Below are 27380 nucleotides of genomic sequence, written 5' to 3' on the forward strand. Positions count from 1 at the left end.
TCATCACCATCACCACCATCACCATCACCCTCACCACCATCATCACCATCACCACCATCATCAACATCATCATCATCATCATCATCATCATCATCATCATCATCACTATCACCACCATCACTATCCCTACCACCACCACCATCCTCACCATTATTATTATTGTGCTGATAGCAAGTAGACTTTCTCAGAAAATGCTTAGCCTTCACATATAATTCTCGTCTCAGAAATAACCAGAGCCACAGTGGGCATGCTGTTGCCTGCAGAGCTGGTGCAATGTGAGCTGTGCGGGACATGCAGCAGTCCCCAGAAGGAGCTCCAGGTAATACCATTCCCAACTCTCTACCACCAGATAACTGGTGGTCTTTCTCATAGTCAGGACATGATCTGCAAAGAGTGATGGATTTCACTAACTTCAGGATGCTGAGGTCTCTGCGACAAACCTTTACTTACAGGCAGAATTAAGACACTGTGCAGCAGTCGGCATCTGGGGGCAAGATGCAAGGCAGGCCGGGGGGGTCTCACGTAGAAGCTACAGCGTCTTGGAACTTTCTGGCCTACTTCCCATTTGTGTGCAAGACTTGAGGCCACTCTGGTCAGATATTGCCCCACATCAGTAGGGCTGAGCCTCAGGCACGCAGACATGGGACAATGCATCTGTGGGGTAACAGCCACCATCCTGGGAATGTCATGGAGCCTTTCAGATTCATCGTCCCCTTCCTACTCAGCATGGTAGAACCGAGAGCCACACGTGGACCAGCTCAGCTTGGAAGCCCTGGCCTCCCCCATCTAGGGGATGGATGCGTGCTGGGGATCTGGAACATCTTCCAAGCACAGGTTTCCGGCATCCCCAAACCTTCTGAAACGTTCCACAGCTCAGAATCAGTTGGTTAGTTGTACACTTTTATGACTTCCCTTGCCATCTAGTGATTTTTTTTCTGTTGCTGGCTGATCTAGCTTTTTGCAACCAAGAGACGTAAATACTGACATTTAAATATTAAAATCAAATGGGTTCCAGTGTCCTCTATACCAGCCAGGGAGGGAAGGAAGTTCTCTCTCCACCTCAATTCAAGCGGCCGAAAGCTACAGACGTGCACATTCTTTTGATGAGATTTCTATCAATACAAGATGTCCCGGAGTGAGAGCCAGAAGTCTGCATGCAGGCTGTTCTGAGAACCCTTTACACTGTCCAGATCCTTTTCATCAATGTAGTGCAAGTCTCAAAGGCACTACACTTCCCGGCTTGGCACTTTCCTAAAACAGGAGCTGACTCTGGAGTTGAAAGCCAAGCTCCGGGTTAGAAGGCCAGTCCTCGTGCTGTGAGCTATGAGATGCCCCGCTGGCAGGTGTTCATCGCTGCTCAGGCCTCCTACCAGAAGCTCACGTGCAAATTTCAGAAAGGTCTCTGAAGATTAGCATCCACATTGCTTATACCTAATCTATTGACGTCACCATAGTTTTTAAAAGTATAAAAGAAAACCGGCAAATGCCCGAGGTTCCTATCAAACATGAATGGATTAATAAACACTCTAACTGAATTTGCATAATTAATAACCGAACGTGCTGAATTTTACGGGTCTGTTGAAATATTCAAGTCCTTTAATTTAAAAAATGTCACTATTTTTATAAGACAAGGAACTAGAAAAGATCTAAAATCAAAATTAAAATTCCAATAATTACAGCGATGAGTTTATCAAGTAATTTAAGAACAGCTAACGAAAGGGTGGAGGAAATGAAGAGATTTTCTAACATCCCAGGCTCTATGTTTTATTGCTACAAGAATAAAGGAGAAGAAGTCACTAGGGACTGAGTTCCATCAACTGGAAAACAAATGAAATAAAGGAGGCTGTCAGACTGTAACCTGAGCCTTGGAATCCTTTTCCCCCTACACACTCAGATGCCTCCAACTGCTTCCAAATCTCAAAGGAGGTTTTAATCCAAAAAAAAGGTTTCTGGTTTTAATTTTTCCAAGCAATTTCTTTTAAGTAGGTTTGGTGAGATAAGAGACAGGATGCAGATAGCTTTGTTCCCAATGAAACCTTTTTTAAACTCAGAATCTCCTGAATGTGTCTGATTCAGTGGATTCATACATCCAAATCCTTCCAACTATTTAGCTGCTACTATTACTACTGTTGTCCTACAGCTACATGGTAGAGTCTGATAATCTACTCCCAGGAGGCTCTTCCAACTCCTTCCAACTCCAAGTTACTTACATCCAGGGGCACAGGTACTCAGGGAAGAGGGGATGTCACACACTTATGATCCAGGTACCCTACAGGGGGGCGTGCGGACCAGCACTTCCTGCACACTTCCACCAGCCGGGCATGTGATAGAGTTTCTTTTAACAGATAGAGCGAACAGAAATTCAGAGACTACATCCTTAACCCAAAGTCACACAATCAGCCAAATGCACAGCTAAGCAGGGCCAAGGTCTGCAAAGCTCAGGTAACCCAGGCCATCTGGACCCGGGCGGGTCTGAAATCCACTCCATCTGACTGCAAAGCGGGCAGGGCCTCTGGGTGCAGCCACAGGGGCCGAATCCTGCTCTACTGCGAATGGCCTATGTGACCTTGGGCGGGCCACTTCCTGACACCTCTGGAAACTCAACTGTAAGACAGGATCCGCCCCTGTAGCCGAGGGGCCTAAGAAGATGAAAGGGCCCCGAGAACAATCCTGGCTCGGCACTCAGGGTCAGACTCGGGAGCAGGGGGAAGCGACAGAGCTCTTCCTCCGTCACCCCTCTTGTCTTTACTTCTAGAGGCAGGGCCTTTAGGGAACCAGCTGATGCCCCAGAGGGGGACGCACACCAACACGCCGACACGGGAGGGCCTGGCCTCACTCTCAGCCCCGAGGTGACCTTTGGGTCCTTGCAGCCCCACCCCTCCCTCCACCTCCCCAGACCTCAGCAGGCTTGGACGCCTGCCTTGGCCCCATCCACCTCCTCTGTGTGGAAGCTTCTAGACGGACACTCCAGTCCTTGACCCGGACACCCCACCTCTGTCCCAGTGCCCCCGGCCTGCGGGGGCATCCTCCCAGGCCGCCCTGGCCAGCTCTCCGGGACCCCAAAGCCTCTGCTTCGCCAACACGGAGAGCCTGTCACAGGCGGGATCCCAACTCCCTGCCCCACGTCCACTCAGCCGTACACCCAGAGGCCACCTCTGTCCGCCACAGCTACCCCCAGCCTTCCCAGGTCTCGCAGGTGGGCAGGAAGGCCTGGCCCTGGCCTTGCACAGCCGTGGCCTAAGGGTGAGAGCCTGCACCGTGCCCACCTCCCGCCCAGGACAGCCCCCAGAGCTGCAGGGTGCACACAGGGACCCCCTCAGGGCCCGCGACCCTGCCGCCGGGCCTGGTGGCCGGGATTCCCACCGCGCCTCTCGGCCCCGACTCTCCGGAACCCGTCCCTCTGGCATCCCTCCCACTGCCCACCTCCAACCACCCCCATGGCCCTGTCTCTCTAGCTCGCAGGCTGCTGCCCCACAGACAGCCTTCCCGCCCCCTGCATGGCCAGCCAGGAGACATCTTCGGCACCTGAAGTGCACGGTTACCTGCCTGTCCCCACGGGGCTGTGCCCAGGGCCCCAACTGTCCTCCTCATTCCCCTCCCCGGACCCTGCGTCGAGCCCGGCACTCTCCCATAAACCCCTCTTCTGCAAAACACAGACCCAGGCAAGCACGCATCCCGCGGAACACCAGCTCACCTTGCCTCGCGGGGGCCCTGCCAGGGCCTTCTGCCGTGTCCTGCAGGCGGCCACTCGCCCGCAGCCCACCTGCCACAGCGTCTGGGGCCGCGGGGCCGCTGGCCTGGCTGCCTGATATGTTCATGTGGGTGGGGATGGGCTCAAAGGTGGGGTCCAGCTCCAAGATCAGCCTGTTGAGCTGCTCGATGGACTGGTCGATGTCCAGGGTGGGTGAGCCAGGGGAGGGGTCTGCGCTCAGCGCCGGGCCGCTCCCGTTCACGACTCTGACATCTGGAACCCTGGGTGTGAACGCTGCTTTGCCGGGAGGGGGTCTCTGCGTGTCAGGGGGATGTGGCCCGGGGCCTACGCCCCTCTGGACGGCCACTCTGCTGCTGGCCCCCCGGGTAGGGGTGAGCGGGACCCTGGGCTGGGCCTGCGCCAGGCCGGAACCGTCAGCTGTGCCGCGGCCGCCGAGCCTGGCCTCCCCGTCGGGGGCGAAGCTGTACTGCAGAGCGGCCACCATCTGCTGCTGGCGCACCCAGGTCTGCGTGGAGTAGCTGCTCTGCCCGTAGGCCTGCGTCTGGGCGGGCACGGAGGGCTTCCTGAGCGCAGGCTGCGGCTGCTTGGGCTCGCGGCTCCCGAAAGCCTGTTCCCGCTCGTACGGGGGCTCCACGGCGAGGCCCAGATCTGGGGCCAGAGCGCCGTGCTGATCTTCGCCGGCGGTGCTGCTGAAGCCATCAGACAGGAGGGAGTTCTGGCTGCTCTGGTGGCAGGTGAAGGGGCCCAGGTGGGCGGACTGGTGGCCCTCGGAGGAGGAGAGGGTCCCGATGCTGTCCACACTGTGCAGGTCGTGGCTGGGCATCTCGTCGTCCAGGATGTCCGTCTCTCGGTCCTTGGGGGTGCTGTCTCCGTTCACGTGCACCTGGGCCGGTACGACATGGCGGGTCCCGCTGTACTTGCTGCAAGCATCACTCATGTCCTTGAGGGGGCTTCCAGAGTCTTCGAGACCAAAGCCACTGAGCAGCTGATCCAGCTCAGCCTTTTCTTGGGGGCTCAGGCCCCTCTTGGGTCCTGGAGCCAGACGCTCCTCGGTCCTGTCGGTCCTCACCGAGGCCGTGGAGTGGCCCGAGTCACTGCTGACAGACAGGGTGTGGTCGCTGTGGTCTGGGCTGCTGGCGGCCGGGACAGTGGGGGACCCACCTGGGACACTGGGATCCGAGGCGCTCTTCTTTCTCACCTTGGCGTAAAGGCTGCCGTCGACAGGGCCCTGCGTGTGCAGCACTGGTGGGGAGAAAAGGAGAGACGGAGAGATGGACCGTAAGTCAAGGATGCAAGGGGGCTTCGGGCTCTTGGAACAGGCCTCTATTCCTGTCTGAACACATAAATGGATTCACAGCAGACAAGTCAGAATAATCAGGGCCAAAGACACCTCTAGGGTCCCCAAATTCTACATACACTCCTGCGAAGCAAACGCCCACGAAAAACACTCTGAATAATCAAACATTTTCAGGCCCTGCATTGTTTCTACATTTTTATGCAAAGAGCACGGTCATTTAGAGCACCTCTGGGCTTCTCCATACTGGAGTCATCTTGCCTCAAGGGCGCACTGTTAATGGTGTCCTTAGTTTGAATGCTGAACACAGCAGCTGCTCACAAATCCCGAAGACTCAAGAATGGATGGCGCCTATGACAGGAGAGAGCTTCTGTCAACGTCTATGAAGCATCCTCCAGGGACCTGGGTACCAGTCCTCGGTAAGCAGAACATCTGATTTAGGAGCCTGCTGTCCTCAACCTTCTGAGATCCGCTGAAACCTAAATATGCAACTCACCGAAAAGAGAAAGCACAGGAACTCGTCCCGGGCCTGCTTTCCCATTAGTGCAGCATCTTTGGGCCAAGAAGGTGCTGATAAAGGCACGGCAGGACCTCAGAACACAGAGGGGTAAGCACTGATCTCCACGCATCAGGACGGCGGAGAAAACAAAATTAGGCCTCAAATGCAGACGGGAAGAGCGCTCCTATTATTAATTACGGCCTCGGCTGCGGCAGTCGCCACTCCCTGGCCCACAGCAAGGAGCTGGGAGGGCACCTGACAGCACAAGAGAGCTTGAGGTCAGCCCCTCCCTCCCCCTCCGTCCTCCTCTGCCTCCCTGTTTGCCCAACTGTGAAATTGCAGGCATACCACCACAATAACGGAGCTGCAGAGGGCTTGACCCACGCTGTCTGGGGTCCTGGGAGCCACTGTACCCCAGCAGCAACTGGGCCTGGAGCCGCTCGGGGGGGGACCCGGCTCGGTTGTGGCCCTGGTGGGCTGCGTGCACTCCACCGTCAGCAGCTTCCGGCTTTTTTAAAAACGCCGGGGTGACACGCCAGGACAGAGATCTGTGGGGTATCTGGGGGTGCTGTGCTGAGAGCACGTGCGGACCCGGCTTCCTTCTTATCTCAGCTGTGCCCAAGAGGAAGAAGCGGGGCTAGAAGTGATGGGGGATGGCAAACAAACACCGGAGTGCAGGCCGGTACGAATCTCCGCGACCCTCACCTTAACGTAGCGCCTGGTGGGGAGGGCCGGGTGGGGGGGGAAACGATACATAAAATATGGTAAATAAACCAAGTCTTCAAGGTAGGCAACTGGTGACGTGAGCATCTAAGTCAGAGGCAGGAGCTGGATGCAGCTTCGGGGTAATTGGGGCAGGTGCCCGTGACAGCTGGTGGTCACAGAGCACCTATCACGGGGTGTGCACTCAGCACATTTTCTCTAACTTTCTAGCATATTCCCCTTGTAAAGAAAAAGAATTGATGCCGCAAGAGCATCAGTAACTTGCCCAAGGTCAGGCAGCTGCTGGGAAGCCCAGGTGGAACCAGAACCCATGCTCTCTGGCTCTGCACCCTGGGGGCCCCTGGCCGCCCGGGCCCTGCTCACGAAGAGGCGGCACTCGGTCATGACGCTCTGTGTGGCGTCAGCGAGTGACCCAAAGGTGCCAGGGGGAGGACCTGCTGCACCCAGCTTTGCACACAAGGACCCCGGAACGAACGCTCCCAAGTTACAGGGCACCTGCAAACGTCACCCCTACAACTGTGAAAGTGCAGAATCAGCCCATGTGAGAGCCACCAGGTCATCATGCTTAGGACGCTGCTGGGCTCACGCAGAACGGCCCGTGGGTGAAGCAGGAGCTGGAACATCAGACAGACGCCAGTTCAAGTCCTGGCTCTACCCCAACCCGGCCTGGGGCCACCGACCCTGTGTTGGCCCAACTGCACAACGAGGGTTTGGCTGTGCTCTACATGAAGTGCAAACACGGGCCCTGAAAGTCACAGCACACAGATGAGTGTCCTTCTAGCCCTGAGGAAACACCAGTTTAACGTGGCTTCTGTGGTAGACCCTCTGTGGCCAGGAAAACTCAACTAAGGCAAGACCTGGGGCGCCAGGTGTTTCCCTTCCATGCTGCAGAGTAGCAGGAGTGCACACTCCGCTCTGCAAGAATCCAAGTCCCGCCAGAGCGGAGGGGAGGCCAGGACAGACCGCCAGCCACACAGCCAGCCGGTGGGGATTTCTAGAAACAGATGTCCACGCGTCCATGACTCAAGTCCTTCTCCCTGAATCTAAATGAAAACGGACTGGCGCAATGAGTTAAGGGGAAAAAAGGAAGCCAAGAAGGAGCTGTACAAAAATTCTTCTGATTTAAATCCAGGCAATGCCCGTTAATCATTTTGAGTAGAACCCCGTGGCGACCCCACGTGAAGAACGGTCCATAAGGGCCTGCAGGAAACGGAACAGGACAGGATACTTCCCCTTGGCTGCGAGTTACGAGTAATCCCCTTCTCATTATTTTTATTAGGAGTAGAAATCTTAAAATAATAATAAACGCATTAAAAAACAGCCCAATTGCCATTATAAGAATTAGAGAACATATATAAAGAATCCAGGTCCTAGGCTCCTGAGATGGGTAGCCATAATTATCCTTTTTTAAAATTTTATTTATTTATTTTTGGCTGCATTGGGTCTTTGTTGCTGCGCGCGGGCTTTCTCTAGCTGCGGCAAGCGGGTGCTACTCTTCATTGCGGTGCACAGGCTTCTCATTGCGGTGGCTTCTCTTGTTGCGGAGCACGGGCTCCAGGTGCGCAGACTGAGTAGTTGCAGCACACGGGCTCAGTAGTTGTGGCTTGCGAGCTCAGTAGTTGTGGCTCGCAGGCTCTAGAGCACAGGCTCAGTAGTTGTGGCGCACGGGCTTAGGTGCTTGACGGCATGTGGGATCTTCCCGGACCAGGGCTCAAACCCGTGCCCCCTGCACTGGCAGGCGGATTCTGAACGACTGCGCCACCAGGGAAGTCCCGAGGGTAGCCATAATTATTAAAGGCTCCTTCCAAGGTGGACAAGGCCTGGCATTCCCTGACTGTGCTCATTTCTTCCCTGTGCACCTTGCTGCTCCCAGACCACAGCAGGCACTCACCTGCCCCAGGGCCTTTGCTCGTGCCGTTCTCTGCCTGCTGGGTGTTTGTCTGTGGCACACACCTACATTCAGACCTACTGCAGACTGTCTCCCCCACGAGAATGTGGGCTCCAGGAGGGCAGGGGTTTGTTTTTTGCTCCCTGTGGTATCCCCAGCATTAGAGACCAGCCCCTGGCACCCAGTGGGCACCGAGTACTGACAGACTGAATGCTCTGGCTTGTTTTCACATGACAAAGCCTGGGGAGCTATTCTGGAAAGATATTCAGCTGCCTTAGCAGGTAAAAAGACTAAAAATAACTAACCAACCTTCTGAAGGTAGAAGTGCCCACAGCCCTTGGCCACCTGCAGCCCCAGGGCCTCCACTCCCCAGACATCATAACAACCTCTCCCCCAGGTAGACCGCAGAGCCCCACCGAGTGGGCCTTCAAATGCAACCCGACTGGAAAGGTGCCGAAGTCAACGAGCGGGTTCCAAAATGTCAAAGAAAACAGAAGATGCAAACCTAACTGTGACCCAATGCGCCAACCTAATTGTGACCCAATGTGCAGACAGAGGGGCGAAGGCTCGAGGGACGTCTGAACGCTATCTGTGCAGCCACAGGACTGGGGGTGTGATGAGGGCAAGACAGAGCCCTGGCATACAGTAGGTGCATAACAGTGGCACCGCATCTTTACCATTTCCCGTCTCCTCCATCCTCCTGCCATTAAGATGGACTTTCCTGGGGCTTCCCTGCTGGCGCAGTGGTTGAGAATCTGCCTGCCAATGCAGGGGACATGGGTTCGAGCCCTGGTCTGGGAGGATCCCACATGCCACGGAGCAACTAGGCCCGTGAGCCACAACTACTGAGCCTGCGCGTCTGGAGCTTGTGCTCCGCAACCGCGATAGTGAGAGGCCCGTGCACCGCAATGAAGAGTGGCCCCCGCTTGCCGCAACTAGAGAAAGCCCTCGCACAGAAACGAAGACCCAACACAGCCAAAAATAAATGGATAAATAAATAAATAATAAAAATAAGGAATTCCTTTAAAAAAAAAAAAAGCATATAAGATGGACTTTCCCAAGCAGGTTCGTCCCCACAGCTGCAGGGATGGGCGGGGTGCACCCACCTACTCATGGCCCGCCTCTAAACCACATCTAGAGAAGGGCGACCTTGCCTACGGGGCTGGTATTTTGTTTTCTGAGACCCCATGTGAAAACTGCAGGGTGAGAGCAATGAAAACAGAATCACAACCAGGGACAAAAGTTATCTGGGGGGCTTGGGGGAGGGGGTCCCTGCACGACTGACTGACTGCCAAACCCTCCATGGAAAATGAGACACAAGCTCCAGCCTTGGTGTATGAAGCACCTCAAAACTCTGGTCAGTCTTTAAGGACACCCTGACTTAATTGATGGTAGAGTGCCCCTTTTAATTCAGATTTGGAAAAGTGACGCAGAAAGTAATTTTCAGAGAAGCGATATAGCCAAACTCCCTTCTGTGATCCCTGGGCACGGCTGGGGCTGGGGTCCCACTGCCACCACCAAGGGCTCCCAGGGGAAAAGAGGTGGGTCCCCTGGGGTGAAGGAAGCTTGGGGTTGTGAAGCTCGGCTCCATCTCGGAGCTCAGAGTGCTATCAAAGGTGGGGTGAGTGCGGGGCCAGCAGGAGACGTCTGGAGGCGTTCACTTCATCCGCCCCTTGCATCCTTTTGTAGATTTCAGTGACACATTTTAACTTTGTGCTTCCAGCTCCAGGGGAGTTTGGGGGAATTGAATGAATCCTCATTCTGCAAATGAAGACCCCCAATCTCCACATAAGAGAAGTGACCCGCCCAGGACCCCCAGCTTTTCCACTGCAGATGCAGGACAAGAGCCTTTGCCTGTCCCAGTGCAGGATCGACCACTTGCTCTGTGTCCTGTCCCTTCCCGCCATCCCTGCCCCACCGACCAGAACCCAGGGCCCCTTCCCAAAGGAGGCCTGTGAGTTTTCTGGTAATGATTTTCCTGCATCCGGGGCCTAGTTAAAAATCAAACAAACGTTAACTACGGCTCTGATCGCTTCCGCTGAATGACACACCGGGCAGGTTCCCATCTGGAAAAGAACCAGAAGAAAGAAAAGAGCCAGTGGACATTCTTGCCTCGTTTAAGGGGCGAAGCTGCAGCACAGACTAGCCGCCCCTGCTCTGCTACCGTGTGCCGGTTCCCTGCCCATTCCTACTCGACTTTTGAAAGGGGGCTATCTCACAAGAAGGAAAAGAGACACCCCCAAAATATTTCAAAAGTAAGCAAAGAAAATGAGGCAGACCTAAAAAACAAAAAAACGAAAACATTCCTTCTCATCCTGGCTGAACGCAGATTAACCAATGCCCACCTGTGCTCACAGGTATGTGCTCACAGGTGTGTGAAGAATCAGCCAAAGGGAAGGCAGCATCTCAACTCCACCGCCATCTGAACACCAACCACTCGGCTACCAAGAAGGTGTAGAACTGATCTGTAATAAGTTCAGCTGTCCCCTGGCCCTGCTGCCAACACAAAAAATCCATTTCAAACAAAAGAGCAAACCTGAGGGCTTCGTTAAGCTCGCTGAAATCAATCTTTCTTCTATATACTGACTCTATGAATCTTATGTTTTTACTTTTGTGAAAGGTTTGCTTGAAAAGCAACTTTTCATTTCAAAAGAGCTAACAGAATCCTCCCTGCAAGTCTTCAACGGAGAAAAACAGAAAACTCCTCTCCAGGAACAGTCCCACGAGTTTACTAAGCACTTGCCACGGCTGCTAGTTGGTTGTTTATGGAGCTTGAAATGGAATACTCAGCAGAGTCCCGACTACATGCTGGGATGAACCAGCCTGGGGAACAGGGAGAGGATCAAGAAACGGAAGGCGGCAGGCACATTTCACAGCATCTGACGGGTTAGCAGAGGCAGAAAGAGAGAGCAGGATTGCAAGAAGGGATGCATCCAGGAACAGCTGCTCTCAGGTGAGGCTGCAAGGAATCGTTATTTGTATCGTCAGAGAAAGAGAGAATGCAGGGAACAGCCGTCTCCTGCAATGGGGCTGACACTCTAAAGACAAAGGCTCTGTTTAAGCACCTCCTATGTGCCGGGACACTGTCATGCCCCAGGGATGGACCTCACTTAATTCCCAAAGCAATCCTGTGAGGCAGTAATCGACAAGCCCATCTTACAGATGAGAAAACAGAGGCTCAGAGAGGTTATGCTAATATTTAAGATAATAACAGGCTACTGAATAGATCATCTGGAATTCAAACCTACCTCTACCCTACTCCCAAATCCATGCTTTCTGTTTTTTTAAAACACTGGAATTCTAAACCTGACCAACCACTTTAATGTGAAATTAACAATTTAATTTCGGAAAGGAATTTCCCTAAATGTTTTCTTTTTAACTCCCTCTCCCTCTCCCTCTCCCTCTCTCTCTCTCTCTCTCTCTCTCACACACACACACACACACACACACACACACACACACACACTCTCCTTAGAAACTACTTCAGCACTCTGTTTTCCTCCCTAACTCCCGAAATGGTGCGCTGTCGGGACAGGATCCTGTGTTTTGAGGCTGCCGGGTTGATGATGGCAGTGTTATGTCTGTTTCCTAGGCTACGGCAGCAGGAGCCGTGGCAGGCTGCGCCTTCTGTCCTTACAGTTAATGAGCTGCTCCCGCGTACACCACTTGGTCCCCGCCTACCGCACCCACAGCCCCTTGGGAGCCCTGATAAAGGGACGGCTCCCCGCCCACCCTGACTCAGCAGGAGACAGGCTGCGCCTCTGGGCGCAGACTGCTGGGCAGTGGGTCACTCCCGCCTCCTGCGGCCGGCCCCACGTGGACCATCTCCAGCTCGCCCCTCCAATCGGCTCACTCGCTACTCGAGGCCACTCAGCTAAACCAACTCACCCCATCAAAATGTCCCAATACCAGACGCCATGAGTCTACCAGAAGCCATGAGTCTACCAGCTGCGGGCTTCCCGGGAAAAGTGTCTGAGAAGAAAGAAGGACAAGTGATGCCATCATCTGCAACTACACCCAAAGCACTGAGCGAGCAGCCAGACTCCAAAGGCTTCCACTGACATCCTGGGGGAAGAGATCGGGGGCGGGCACTGGGCTCGCGGCGGGGAGGCGGCTACAAAAGGGGCACCAGGGATGATTTGGGTGACAGACGTGTTCTTCCTCTTAGCTGTGGTGGGAGCTGCAGGATAGGAAGTCAAACCCCTAGATGCACGGTAAACAGAGTGAACTTTATGTATGTACTGGGTTGGCCAAAAACTTTGTTCGGGTTTCTCCAGGCTACAAAAAACCAAAACAAACTTCCTGGCCAACCCAATAAATTACATCTCGATTTTTAAAAAGGTCATGAAATCAAGACCGAAATGAGGCTCACAATGCAATGGGCCACCCCCACGCACTGTGTCCGCCTCCCCCCTCCTCCCCACCCCCCGCCCTCCTCTCCTCATCTCCTTTTCTCTCTGCTCCTGCCCCCGCTGCCTTGAATTCCTCCACTTTCCCCCTCTCTTCCAGGACCTTCCTTCCTCCTCCTAGACTCCCTGAGATGGTGAGAGCTCTCTCCCCTTCGGGATAGTTGTCAGGGTCCCTTCGTGCCCCCCTTGTGGCATAGAGCTTGTTTTAACTTTTTCACTGGAGCGATTTATGTGCACATCCTCAGTCCCCTTCTGGACTTTCTGGCATAATCCACCTGGGTGTGAATCCTAATTAAAAATCCTCCCCGCGGCTGTGTGACCTTGGGCGAGTTACTCAACCTCTCTGTGCTTCACTTCCCTTATTGGAGAAGTTGCCAGGCAACAGGTGTTTGATGAGGTCTGCCCCAGGATCACCGTGGCGATTCGGTGAGACCAAACACAAAGGGAAAAGCACAGGGGGGCGCTGGGTGAACACTGTGTCTGCACATCCCCACACGTGTCCTGGTGATTCAGGGCTCCTGTCTGTGTTCCCTCCAGCCCAGGGCCTGGGGAATGATAAGAATGCCTCGTGCTGTCCCGTTCATGAGTATTCTTAACTCAGCCTGACTGACTTTACACTTCGGAATTATGTTGAAGAATTGCTTTTTAATAGAGATCTCAAGTAAAAGATGGAATTTTACAAAACCTACCTGAAGCTTCTATAACCCAAACTGCACAGCGCGGCCCTCCGGCCGGCCTAGCAGCCCACCTCCAGCTCTCACCAGCTGTGTAACATTGTTCGAGCCACATGATCTGCCCGGCTTCTCAGCTTCCTCTGGGACCGATAACCACGAGGACAAAAGCGGTAGCAGTAAGCTAGCTGAGCGACGCCGAGGGCCTCCGCATCGTCTTGGTGAGCTCACCACAAACTCGCCTCTGCTGAACCCGCGCGGTCGGGGGAACTGTGCCCCGTTCCACAGGGCTCAGCGGCAGGACGACAGCCACATGGGCGGATCTTCCAAAGCACACCCAGGGGCCTTCCTTACCTCTGCACAGCTCGGGGCCCTCACCCTAGTGGTTAGAGACCGTTTCTCCCAGACCTGCTGCATCGGCTCTGACTGACCAGGTGTGGAACCAGCGACAAACTGCCCAGCTTTCAATTTTGAGAATGGGCCCTGGAGCACCGGCCCAGCACTGCAAGAGGTCGAGAAGCAAGCGAGCATCTCAGTGCCCGCTGGGTGGTGTGCAGGCAGAGAGGGTACCTGGGGTTCCAGTCTCTGAGGCATGGGGAGTACCGCCACAGAGCAAGGCAGCTGGAAGGGGGATGGGCCCAGAGCAGGAGGCTGGGCTGAGCGGGGTCAGTGACCCTCTACATCCTCTGGCCAGGTAGAGAGCTGCAGGTGGCTTTGGAAGTGTCCCAGGCATGCCTCTTCCCTCGGGGGCCTGTGGAGGCTGCAGGACCTTCACAATCAGGAGAAACACCCAGGCTTGGCTGGTGTCCCTCTCGGCGGAGTCCTTGTCATCTCACCAAGTCACTCACGCCGAGATCTCTCTCTCTTTTTCCACTTGGACATTTACAATTGCAGCATTTATAACCTCTCAGGAAATAAGCCTTGCTTTTATTTTATTGCAATAGGGTTCTGCCTCTGTGCTAATTAAAGACTCCCCTGTGTTTGTACTGAATTAGTTCCTATTCCAAAAATATCGAGAGCTAAGAAAGGATGGCCACACTGGGGCCTTTGAGAATATTACCTTTAGTCTACAACAGCACAGACGAGTGACTGATATGTCACAGGTGAGGTGAAATGTGCCCTTTTCCCCTAAACAAAAGGCAGATGGTGATTAGCTGCTAGGAACCCCAGGGGTGTGAGAGCCTGGCCCAAGCCCCTCCTCAGGCCAAGTTCCAGAAATAACTCCACATAGCACGGAGTTTCTCTGCATGTGCCATCCTCATACCTTGCGAGCAAACGCCTGCCCGAACCCCCCGAACCCAAAACTACCCCACTGAATGCCAGGCGGGGAGGTGGCACCTGGCCTGCCAGGGGGGCGGATGGAAATCGCTCCCTTCGGAGCCAAGTCGAGCTCTGTGTAAATGTTTTCTAAAACCAAGGCAGGCTGTAAATTCTTGGGAAAAAACAGTGAGAGCAGGAGGGGGGCGTTCCAGCCAGAAAGGCACATGGCTCTCCAGGAAGGGATGCGCCAATGTCAGGGCCCAGCACCTGGGAAGCTGGAGCCACACCGATTCCAAGCACTCCTGGCGGTCCCCTGGGCGAGGCCCGGAATGCTGCGATAAAGGAGTGTTGGGCTTCACGGGGGGGGGGGGGGGGGGGGGGAGGCAGCAGGCATGTCCCGGCCACAGTGACCATACCCCAGACAAGCCACACAAACACGATGCTGGCAGGACCACTCCTAAGGGGGCCCCTCTCCTGTCCAACCAACACCCCAGCTCGGGCCATCCTGTCGAGGGCACTTATCTTGGCAGCCGGTTCCCTTCCAGGCACTCCAGTGACAACAGGAGGTCCTGCGGCCCACTCAGAGGCCACCTGGGCCAGCCAGCCACAGAGCCGGCCACGAGCTCCTGCACATAAACCCCACTTCACACCATCACTGAATCTCCAAGGGCAGAAGCAGCTAAGACCCCTCTAAACTGCAAACAAACAGTCTTCCCGGAGGCCTGCCTGGCTTTCCCTCTTGCCAGGTTAAAACTGCTGTTCAGCTCGTTACTTACCAACAAACACCCTCTCCCCTCCCGGGCGTGTCATCGTATCCCTCTGGTACTTTTCCTGCCTGGCAACTCTCTGGTCTCAACTGAGGGTCTTTGCAGCCTAGCAGAAGCTGTGCACACGCACACACACGCGCACACACACACACACACATGCTCCCTGCTCACCTTCCTTCCAGACAGCCCTGCAGCTTGTTCAGCCCACATCTGTTGGACCCTGAAGAAAGCCTTCAACCCCAGAACGCAGCATTCCGGGATGGGGGCATGTGTCCCCCCGCGGGGACCCAGCCTCCCTCTCCAGGTACTGCAGAAGGTAGAAGATCTAGTTAGCTAAGAAAAGGACTTTGGTTCCACCCAAAAAGGCCAGTGCAATGTAAACACGAGGGTGGGGTTTCCTGCAATCAGGTTTAGTGAAATTTGAACCCTGGAGGCTGAGGAGGCGGGGAAAAGGCTTCTATTCAAGAGCCACTCGGCGGACCAGCGTTCCCTTCCAAGCCTCCCCAGCTGACAAGCAGACGTGTGGAGCCAGCACCAAGCTGCTTGGGTTTACAAACCAGTTTCAGCACCGTTTGCTTTCTTCGGGCGTATCTGCCAGGAAGTCTTTGCCTTTACACCCTCCATCTCCTGGGGCTGTGTCTCTCTTTCAAGCTCGATGTGGCCAAGTTCACTGTCAGTGTTAACTGCACACCGCCTATCTTTCAGGGATTCCTTGCACACCCAGACCTCCACGTGCTGCCCAGCAACGCCTCTGCACCTCAGGCCTCTTTATGTGCAACTTAGGTGGGCTTCAGCGAACGGTTTACCCCTGTGCTTTGATCGCATATTGGTCACAGCACAGCCAGACGCTCCGAGTCTCAAATGAACCTAAGACACCAGAGCAAACAAGCAAAGCCGTTCTGATGCCTTCAGGATCCCACAGCACAACTGGAACCTTCACAAACGTCACCACCCAATCAGCCTGAGGTGGGGAGATGGGACATAGCCAGCAGGTCCCAGACACAGATTTTTCCAACAAACCCCCCCCAAACGGCCATCAAGGCACAGGTTACGTTTGCGCTCAGGAGAAAGCGTCTCTTTTATTGCGGAACACAATGCACTGCTTGTGCAAGAAGGTCTATTCAGTTTGGTGTTCGGCAAAGGGTCCTGACCAACCCCTGTTCCTGTCGAGGGAACTGACGTCACTGTGCCCACTCTGCAAATAATACTGTCACTGCAATCAAGGAAGTGACTAACTGATCACACAATACTTTTCGTCAAAGAATTCACATCAAAAGAAAAGACATTAGAAACGGAAATCTGAAAGATCTGGTTTGAGGACTGAGACAAATGGGGCCTGGCCGTGTTGTAGCCAAGGTCATGTCCAGAGTGGGGGGAGGTCCTAGCCTTCTACAGGAGAGAGTCTTAAAATCAGACCTCTGCATCCCAAAGCTGACAACCGTGTGAAAAAACCCACAGAATAAGGTACCAACAATGAGGAAGAGACAGAAACAGCTGTACCCCGGCCAGTGGTCTCTTTTCTCCATTTCTAACAGAACGAAGCTGCATGACTAGCTGTGTGTCAAAAGAAGCCCGGCCTTTCGTGGGGCTCATTTTCCACCGCGTGGGGCGCCGGGTGGGTTTTCCCCATGTTGACGGCAGCTTCACAAATGAACCACGACAGCCTCCATGAATGCGTGGCAACCGGCACCAGCGTGACCTTCAGATCTTGGCAGTTGTGCTGCTGACGGCCTCTGAGTACTCGCGCCCAAACACTGTCATGGGCCCTCTGTTCCCACCTGTGGGTTTCCATCACACAGAGCCCATTCAGGCTGTTAGTGTCAACCTCTCCTGAAACAACACGGTCTTGTGACACTCTGCTGATGGGTGGCCAAAAGGGAGCTCTGTGGCTCAGTGTTTTGAAAGGCCTCAAACCTTTCAAAGCTACAGAGGTGGGATTTTGTGCATGGGGTTACATAACTGATACGGAAAAAGACTTGGTGGGTTCCCGAATGTTCCTGGGAGTAGTTGGCAAAGTGGGACAGGAGACCTGCAGAACGTTCGGTGTGATTCCTGGTGTGAGACCCATAAAGACAGAAGGAGTATCCAGAAAAGGACAACCAACTGGGACTAAAAGAAGTGGAAATTTCACAAAGTAGTAGAAAAGATTGGCAGTATAGGAACAGCCCAAGGTCAAAACATGTATAAGAAGGTTCATAGCAGCATTAATCACGATAGCCAAAAGGTGGAAATAACCCTAATGCCCACCTGCTGATGAATGAATCAACACAATGTGGTCTAGCCACACTTTGGAACATCATTCGGCCATAAAAAAGGAGTGAAGTACCGAAACAAAATGAATGAACCCTCAAATCATCGGGCAAAGTGAAAGACACCTGTCACGAAAAGCAACACACTGCCTGATTCCACTTGTGTGAAATGTCCAGACGAGGGAAATTCATAGAGAAGGAAGACGAGGTCACCTGGGGCTGGAAGGGGAGGGCTGGGGAGTGACTGCCAGTGGGCACAGGGTTTCATTCGGGGCTAACAGAAATGTTCTGCAATTAGAAAGTGGTGACAGTTGCCTGGCCAGACCCGGCCCCAGGCCCCAGAGGGACAGCTGACCACCACGAGGCCGGGAGAGGTACCTCTGCCCCCGCCCCACTCCTTCCAAAACTCCTTTCCCTCTGGAAGCCCATGCTTTCCCTCCGGCCCCTCCTGAAGTACCTGCTTGGACTCCTAGAGCTACAGGACATAGAGTCTGACCCCAGGAACACCCTCATTGCCACCATCAATACCATCGCCAAGAGAGCATCACAGTAAATGGCAGAGACCCATTTTTTTTTAAAAGGAATAGGCAAATGATAACTGTCTCTACAGAGACAAAATAAAGGATTTTCCCAGCTGCCCCTTCTTACAAAACACCTCCCTTTTCCCTTCATTCATGGGGAACTTTTCCCTCTTGAGGACCCCTGGGTCCGCTCCAATTTGCAGCCCTTTCCAAAGGGAGCGTGTGATAAAGTCACGTACGTGGGATCTGAAAGCCCACCCCCTACATTTGGTATAAAGTCTGAAGAGACGGGAGGCAGGGTGACACTGCGACCACGTCAGGCAAGAGACGGAAGGAGGAGGGGATGCATGCATGTGTTGGGGAGGGGGACACTCACGAGTACCTGCACCTCAGCCCCTTTCTCTCTCAGGCTTCTGGTTCTGGTTGTCAAATAACTTCAAGTCTGGAGTCATTCCCGTATTGGTGACACTGCCAAAATGCCTGAGCCCTGCCTTGGCAGAAATGCCCCTGCAGGCTCTGTAGGGAAGACTGCAATCCTGCCCGTTATTGAGGAAGTTCTCCCCACGGAGGACACAGAAGGAAATTCACCAGGTTTGATCTGAGCTTAATTCACGCAGCCAACGTGCCACTGTCCAGGCTGGGAGGGAGGTGGAAGGGCAAGCCGGGAGGGGCTCGACTGAGATGCAACTTGGTAAAAGTGGGTCTGCAAGAGCTTTTAAAGAAGGGGACAGGAAACAAACCCCTCACCACGTCACATGTACACACTCTCTGAGTTCACTCTCATGCAGAAGTTGTGTGACTTGGGGTTTTAGGGAAGCCAGGGGGTCGGGCCCACTTCTAGTTTCATCTCTCAGAGAACCCACCGGCAGTCAGAACTCATCAGCTGCTGGTCCCCAAGGCAGGGCGCCAGTGACAGGGTGCTCCAGAGATGGGATGCAGGGCACGGGCGTGGATCCCTGGGTGCTGCCGCTAAAGCAGGTGCAGCATCAAAGGGCAGGGGCGATGCCGACGCCGGTCATAAAAGGCAGGAGGAAAGTGAGAGCAGGATAAACATGCACTTGGCCGGAGTCTAGGGAGGTACTGGAGCTGCGGGCAGGTCAACAGCCACCTGCCTTTCAGAACCCTGCCCCAGAGCACAGGACACGCTCACTCCTGCGGTGGGTCCCACAGCCCGGGGGATGGGGGCAAGTTGGGGGCCAAGGACCCCGGTGAAATCAAGCCAACTCTCAGTGCCTCTGTTCACTGTCTGTCCTGGGGTAATGCTACTTAATGCTTCCAGCCATCCCTGGGAGACTGACACGGGCTAATTCATGCAAACTCGTCCAGGACGACATGAATTCTGAGTCGATTTCTCTGACACCACTTGGGCTAGAAAAGCAATGGATTCTGAGACGGCAGCTCAGGGCCGGTCAGGACTCATTAACAGCTTCTGACATCGCACTTAACTCTTCTGACAGGATCCAATCCATTTCAAAAAGCTAACACCCGAAGGACTTTATGGTTCTTAGCACAGACGGTGAGACTCTTGTATTTCAGATAAGATGAAGCCACTGCCCTCCAGCCCAACTGCTGCCTGAAATCCCTTATCAAGGGAGGATTAACTCTGGGTCAGGGGTTCACACCTGGAAGGGGACCTGGCAAGGCCAGGGGGTCGGAGGCTGTAAATCAAGAGAGCACAAGGAGGGTGCTTGCTGAGGTCTGAGCGAGAGGCCCACCTCATCCATCCAAACTGGCAAATGCCATCAGCATTTGACACAGCGTGGGTTGGGTTAACGCCGTTACTCTGCTCTAAACCGTCAAAGCAAGCAACGCTTGGAAAAGTCTGGCTGGGCGCAGGATCTAAGCAAATTCTTCTCAGTCTGGATACAGAGAGTGGAGGCATTCAGTGAGTGGTGGCCGTGGCCAGACACCGATGACACACACACACACGTGTGCACACACACACACGCACACGTGTACACTGAGGAGGCAGCCCCTAAGTTCTGGAAGCTCAGCCAACAGCATTCCCATTCTGCCAGCGGGGAGCCTGGCCTTGGACACAGGGCAGATCCAGGACCTAAGGTCTGATCTGCCAGATGCCAGTGGACCCTCCTTCTGCTAAGTCGCCAAAGCTTGCTTTGCTTTTCCAAATCTCAACACCCAACCACAATTTCTGGGAAGAAACGCTTTCAAATCCATTTTCAAAATGGCAACACCTAAATGTCACAACTGGCTCTGGCACTTCTAACTCTGCACACACCTGTGGCCAGCCGCTTCTTGACCCAACTTGTCCTCACCAGCAGGCCAACTGCCGCAGGCTTTGCAGAGCGTCCTGCATGGGAGAGTGAGAGGACTGCGTCTTACTGTGAAGGTGGTGAGAAATCTAAGTCTCCCTCTCCTGCAACCAGCCCCCACGAAGCTCTGGGACAACTGTGGTCACCTGGGAGGCCGAGTCTGAACTACAGGATGTTTATAAGGTAGCAACTTGAAGTAGCAGAGCCAAAACCTGGGGGACGGTGGCCCCCGTCTATGCAACCTTGGATCCACGAGTTTTACCGGTGGCCAGAAACTCATTCATTGGTTAAAGCCAGGAACAGAGGAAAGCGGGGCACAGCAAGGGTTCATGCCCAAACGTGGGCTGTTCTGGAAGCTTCCCTGCCCCAACCCCTGAGTTGAATCTGGCAGAGAGTCTTAGTCATCTACCTCCTAAATAGGAAACCGCCTACTGTCCACCCAGAGCCACACCCGAGTCCAGGGCCTCCAGAAGCCTCTTCACTGCTGCCCTCCTGTCTGGGCCCTGACACCTCCCTTCACCCAGTGCCTGCCGCTTCCTGCAGCATGCCTGCAATGAGGCAGGTAAATGCCGGGCTCTCCCACGCCCCCTTCCTGCACCCCTGCCTGCAAGAGCCATCTTCTTCCTGCATCTCCCTCGAATACACAGGCTGAGTAGCTGCTTCTCTTCCATCTTCCCTAATTCCTGGTACCTAGTCCTCCCATGGCACACGGGGCATCTTCTGGCCACTGCTGAGGTAGACAGAGAGATAGGTACACACGTGAGCACACATACACACATGTACACATAAACACACATATGTACACATGAACACACATACATACCACGTATATTAAATACACACAGACACATACACATATATACACACATATATATGCACACACATACATATATACATACACTCACATATACACACTACACACGCACACACACGTGCACACATACATACACAAATACACACACACATATGTGTTCCCCGTGAGGTCTGCTTATTTTCTCTCCCTGAGCTCATCACAGCATCAGAAACACGGCAGCCCCTAAGGAAATATGAGACGCGTGAAAAAGGGAAAACGTATGAGCTGGGGTTACCTCTAGGACGATCTAATTAAAATAGGCCATTTCAGACAAGGACGTGCCTCGTCGAGCGAGAGAGGAAGAGCGGGAGAGCAGCCCCAGAGCCGCAGGCCTCGTGGGAGAGAGGAGCAGGGCTGTGGGCACTTGCTTTGCTGGCTCGCTGTGGTCCTGCATCACCCCCGGCCTCCAGCGGGGGGGCCAACACTGCCTCTGGGCGTGGCACCCCACGTCCAGGGACCCGTGCGGTACGGTGGGCACCCCCCCAGCCACCACAGCCTGCTGGCGCAACGCGCCCTGTGCCACACGAAGTTGTAGCAGCAGCGACATTCATCGTTGAGCAGCGTCAGCACCAAGGTGAGAGACAGGAACAGAAACATTTCTGGGTGGAACAGAAAAGTCACCAGAGCCGAGAGCAAGGCCTCACTTGGTGTCACCATGCTGTGCTGCCACCTGACAGCGCAGGGGAAGACAGACACGTGCTTCTCCCACGTCTCAGGGTGCCACACACCTTCACCAACCTCCTGTTAGACCAGGGTCTCCATCAACCTCCGGGCTTCAGAGGAAGGGATAAGACTGTTTATAGGACCCCGTCGTCTGAAGGATGTGCTCACCGCCTCAGGCTGATCATTTCACGGCATCCTCTCAGCAGCTCTGGAGCTACACTATTCCCACTGTGCAGCGGAGGAAAGGACACAGGAACTTGTCCGAGGCCACACAGCACAGGACAGGCCACTTGTCCGGGCTTCAGAGGAAGGGATAAGACTGTTTATAGGACCCCGTCGTCTGAAGGATGTGCTCACCGCCTCAGGCTGATCATTTCACGGCATCCTCTCAGCAGCTCTGGAGCTACACTATTCCCACTGTGCAGCGGAGGAAAGGACACAGGAACTTGTCCGAGGCCACACAGCACAGGCAGAGAGGCAGGAAACCAAACGCAGGCAGCTGGGGCAGAGCTGTGACTCTTAGACCTCCCTGGGACAGGCCGGTTGTGGTCCCCGGGCGCAGAGGACTTAGCCCCGTGGGAGGGACAAAAGGAACAGAAACAGTTAAGTACCGCCAACCCCCATCATTCACGATTCCATATCTGAAAATTCACCTGCTCACTAAGAATTCCTTACTTGTAACCCTCAAATCAATACACACAGCATTTCCGTGGTCACTCACTGACATGCACAGAGTGGTAGAAGTTTCCAGGGTCCCACACATAGGCTCGTAGCTGTGGTGGAACAAAGGGACCCCTGCCTTCTCCTTTCAGCTCTCACACCATAAAGTGGCCTTCTCCAGGCCTATTTCATGCCACACTTGTTGCATTTCTGTGCACTTTGTTGGTGCTTTTTCTATGTAAAGTGGCCCCCCAGCAAAGTGCTGAAGCAATGTTCCTCAGAGCCGGAGGCCACGAGGTGCCTTATGGAGGAAACATGGGTGTAGATCAGCTCTGCTCAGGCATCAGTTACATGCTGCCGGCCAGGAGTTCGATGTTAATGAACCACCAATATAGAGTCAGTAAGGTGTCTTTAGACAGAACAGCGCTCGCTGCCCTGTCCTGTCACCCGACGCAAGTGGGGCTGCCCAACGCAGCTCAACTCCATGTCCTGGGCCTCAAGCACAGGGCTCACCGTGCAGCCGGGGCCCCGAGGGCAGTGCCCGGAGATGGTCAAGCCCACTGGGGTAGACAGTCACATCTGTCCGGAAGCTCGCCACCCAGTGCCCTAGAAATACATCTTTTCTGTTCACACTGCCTAGAGGGGATACTGCTGTCTGCAGGCCTCACCCTGGCCCAGGGACCAGCAGGTTTTCAGCTGGAAGTATGAGGTTTGCACCAAATAGCATTGGGGTCAAAGAGGCCCAGACTTGAGTCCCGTTTCCACGGTCTCTGTCCTGCGTGATCTCGAACACACGACAACTCACTCAGCTTCACCCATGATCACCAAGAGTACACAACCCCGACAGGCTACCAGGACCCCTCACCAACGTCTAGCTTTTGATTTCTCTTGAGAACTGCCGCCTTAATCTCTAAAATGGGTCACAGGTTCTTGTGTGGATGAAATAAAATGGCATAGGAGAGGCTCCGGCAGGCTGCCCCGCTGTCTGCCGTCACCCCTCCCAACTTCTCTGTCCTTGAAAGAGCGCCCCACGAAATGCTGATGGGGCAGCGGGACCCCCATCACCCCGCCAGGGCCACAGAGCCGGAAGCAGAGGAGTGGCTCTCCACAGTGACGACAGGACACTTGGAATCATTTGTCCACATCCTCACTCAGACATTACAGGGGGGTCAAGGCCCCTGACAGAAGGCCACTGTGGAGGGTCCATTCCAGGACAGCAGGGGTTTCCAAAGACAAATACAGCTTACGTCAATGCTTCTGTGTGCGTGTGGTTTTTTCCGTTTTTTTTTTTTTTAACCAGTAGGGACCAGGGATGGAAGTGCAGATAGAAGAGAGGGCTGCAACATCATTTTCCAGCCAAAAGACATGGTTCCGTAGGCTACCAAACCCTGGAGAGAGTTTTGCCCTGATAGAAGCATGGCTGAGACCCTGTTTCCTGCCGGCCAAGGCCCCCGCCTTTGCAGGTCTGGGGGCCCAGTTGCGTCCTCCTCCAGGGACCCACGCAAGGGACTGAAGCTCCAGGTGAGAGCTGAGGGCATCAGGAATGAGTTCACCGATGCAGGTCAGCCTCAGCGAGGAGCCCTGGAGAGTTGGGGGAAGGGAGGGAACTTCAGGAAGGGTAATGTTTCCATGGGAGGGAAGCTGTGTATGCTTTCTGGAAGGTGGCTATGCAAGGGTCTGCAGGGCCTTGGCAGCAGGGGCCACAGAGGCAGCACTTAACAACCATGAGAACTCGGAACGCCACAGGAGTTCCACCAAGATCAAGTGCAATTGAGGAGGGGCCAGATAGGGGTAGGGAATTAAGAGGTACAAACTATTATGTATGTAATAAATAAGCTACAGGATATATTGTACAACACAGGGAATATAGCCAATATTCTATAATAACTATAAATGGAGTATAACCTTTCAAAATTGTGAATCACTATGTTGTACACCTATAACTTGTATAATATTGTACATGAAGTATACCTCAATTTTGAAAAAAAGTAGATTCGAGAGGTCTAAGAAAAAAAATCAAGAGCTACTGGGAACCCCTCTGATGCAAGGCAGTGTGGTGGATGGACCAGGCACTGGACTAGTGCTTAGAGGTACGTGCAGATGCTTGACAGGGGCTCCAAGGGAGCGGTCAGGTGATGAGACCTGATGAAACCTGACACAGGCAGGGGCCACCCCTGCTGTGAAACACGCAGCCGGCATTTAGAAACCGTGCCTGAAGTACAACAGTGGCGCGGACTTCACCTCCAGACAGCAGGAGGGTCTGCACCACAAAAGTACTGACACGAGCCCAGACACCCCAGGCGGACAAGTAGAGGAGCCTCGTGGCCCCTGGCGTGGACCACAGACATCCCCAGCCGCCAGCCCCTGCCAGCCCAGAGATGCACAAAGATGGACACCGGCGGAGTTACCGCCACAAAACTCGCTTCTAGCTATTTAATGTCTGGACGAAAGTAATTGGACAAAAATGTTTTGATTTTTCTCTCCCAAATCAGGTCTGTTCTCAATTGGTGGTTGAAAAAGATGAAAGGCCAGTGTTCTCAAGCGCCTGGAAGAAGACTGATCCCTCTTCTTTGAAATCAGCCTCCGGGGGCTTCTTTCTGTAAACCTGGCAGATGCCACCCTTCATTCCTTTCCTCCTTCATGATACTTGTGACCCAAACTGCGTATCCCGTGGCCAGGAGAGAATATGTTTGGGAGAGACAGACTCACAAAAACAGAGATTAAATGATGCAGCCATACAACCAGGACACCAGTGTAATGAGCAATCAGAAATAAAACGAAGCCTGATTCTCACGAGTGCCCTCAGACTCACAGTGGCAGGGGTCCTGGACGGCAGGGTTCCCAGCCTCCAAGCAGACTGCAAGGAGATTTCTGATCTAAACGTGAACAGGCTGCTTTTTCTGGGCCCTATTCTCTGGTAACTGACACAAGGTAACCAGACTCACCTTCACCGTCTGCACTCAGGTTCTCGTACGAGTCCCAGCGGATCAGCGGGTCTGCCGTGTTGAAGTCCACAATCACCCCGTGGTCGTTTTGCAAATGTTCACACCCTGCAGGGCGGTGGGACGGGCGCAACAGGCGTCAGTTAGAGAGAAGCCGGCGCCTCTGGGCGTCTGCCGGCAATGAGGCAGAGGAGCCCCCGCATCTGAGTGCCCAAGCCCAGCACTCAGATCCACGCCCTCTCCCACAAGCCCTCCAGTAATCAGAGCTGCTGTGCACCATGTGGGATGAACTCAACAACAGTGAACACCGCTTGGCAGAAAGGAAAGGCGAACACTGGTCCTCCGTCCACCGGGTACGGGGCTCTGGGCGCTGTTTCTGCACTAAGGGATCACCCGGATGGCTTGGCAGGTCAAGGACCCAGAGGCCCCCAGAGGATCAGCCTCAGGGCAGGTGGATGGGAGGGGCAGGTTTGGGCCCTCCCTCGAGGCTCCCTGATCATTCTGAGGATGCCAGGAGGGTTCTTACCCCACAGCCTTGCATTTAACTGTTCGTGCCTAAATCTATGGCACTGGGCACAGAAGTAGGGTGCTTCTTTTCCACAGCTATTAAAAACTGAATTAAAACTTTCACGAGTATGGATCTTGGTGATGGAAATGAACCATTTGCCTTCACGATAAAGGGACTGATTTCTCTTTAAATGTATTTTTAGAAGAAAGGAGAGAGTCTGTTTTACTCATAAATATTTGCAGTCTGCTATATTTCTAATCCTCTTTAAAAACATGTCGCTGTTTGTTGAGGGAGAAGTAAACAGGGCATCAAGACACGGCCCCAGTCCTAAGGTTCTGGGCCCTTCCTTGGGCGAGTCACACCATCTCTGGGGTCTTATTGACCCACCTGGCCCTACTGTCTCTAAGGCAATGCCCTCCCACTGTCTAATATCCTATTATTTTTTAACATCTATTATATTTCCAATTATGGGCAGAGGTGGGAAGCCAGACAGAGGCCCCAGCATGTGCATCACCCAACCATGTCAGCATCCTGCCCCACAGCATTCGGCATTCTACCCACCTTGAATCTTCTCAGGAGTGGCTGAGAAGACCAACTCAATCTTCCCATTATCAGGAAAACGGTCATCTAAAAAAGAAATCTTATGTCAACAAATTTGGAGACAATGAGACGGGAAAGGGTGGATGAATTTTGTCCTTATATTCCAACCAGGACAACCCCCTTCCCAAATCTCCAACAGCGCACCAATGACAGAGGAAGTATCAGTAGTTTCACCGTGTCTCTAGACATTTTTCTTTGTTGGGCCAGTTGCCAGTCTTCTGTGAGACTGGTAATGATTTTGTCAATTGGCTGACTTACGGGTGGAGCGGGGGAGAACAGTGAAAGAAACACACGAGGCCGCCGGGGGTCGCCCGCCGAGGGTCCACTGCCCACACCCCCAGTCTGGACTCGGGGCAGGGACCTCACCTTTGCTGGCGTTGTCCAAATCCTCCTTTGCAAACACAAGTCCATAGCCCTGAACAGCCCCGGTGTGAAACTGCAGGCGGAAAATGACGTCTCGGGTGGCCGAGCGGTACTTCTTGTGGTAGCACTTCACCTGGGGTAAAGAGGGGGTGTGTCCTCAGGGGAGCCCGTGCCCGCGGAGGGCGCTTTTCGGGGGGTGCGGAGGGCGCTTGTCGGGGTGGGGGGCACAGGCCACTCCTTTCCAGGAGGGGCTGGGAGTGCGCGCAGCCGCCAGCGGGTCCCAGCCCAGGAGACGGGCTGCAAACGTCACCGCGGCTTTGGTCCTTCTGGAGGACACCTGTGCTGTTCCAACAGGACAGGAATCCCCCAGTCCTCAGTCCTCAGACGGACCACATCTCTACTCTGGAAGACGGCTGAGGAATGAAATTCTGAGGCCTCTTCTTCCTCATTTCATCTAAACTCTCCATGTTTCACCTTAAAGTCTTTCTGTTCTCATGAAAGAAGCAGGCGGTCATCACTTTCTGA

The 27380-nt window shown here is 54.0% G+C and overlaps 1 protein-coding gene across 9 annotated transcripts in view; it reads right to left on the minus strand.

Annotated features, from left to right (window-relative positions):
• TNS3 (tensin 3) overlaps nucleotides 1-27380 on the minus strand; it is a 237493-nt gene that overhangs the window by 72047 nt on the left and 138066 nt on the right. For all 9 annotated transcript variants that reach the window (XM_059934302.1, XM_059934295.1, XM_059934298.1 and 6 more), the window contains 4 exons: nucleotides 26859-26988; nucleotides 26454-26519; nucleotides 25388-25492; nucleotides 3695-4954 (listed from right to left, as the gene is read on the minus strand). In XM_059934302.1, the coding sequence (XP_059790285.1) occupies nucleotides 3695-4954; nucleotides 25388-25492; nucleotides 26454-26519; nucleotides 26859-26988 (1561 nt within the window). The remainder of the gene's footprint in view (nucleotides 1-3694; nucleotides 4955-25387; nucleotides 25493-26453; nucleotides 26520-26858; nucleotides 26989-27380) is intronic.

The sequence above is a fragment of the Balaenoptera ricei genome, chromosome 9 (genome assembly GCF_028023285.1).
Source record: "Balaenoptera ricei isolate mBalRic1 chromosome 9, mBalRic1.hap2, whole genome shotgun sequence".
Lineage (NCBI taxonomy): Eukaryota > Metazoa > Chordata > Mammalia > Artiodactyla > Balaenopteridae > Balaenoptera > Balaenoptera ricei.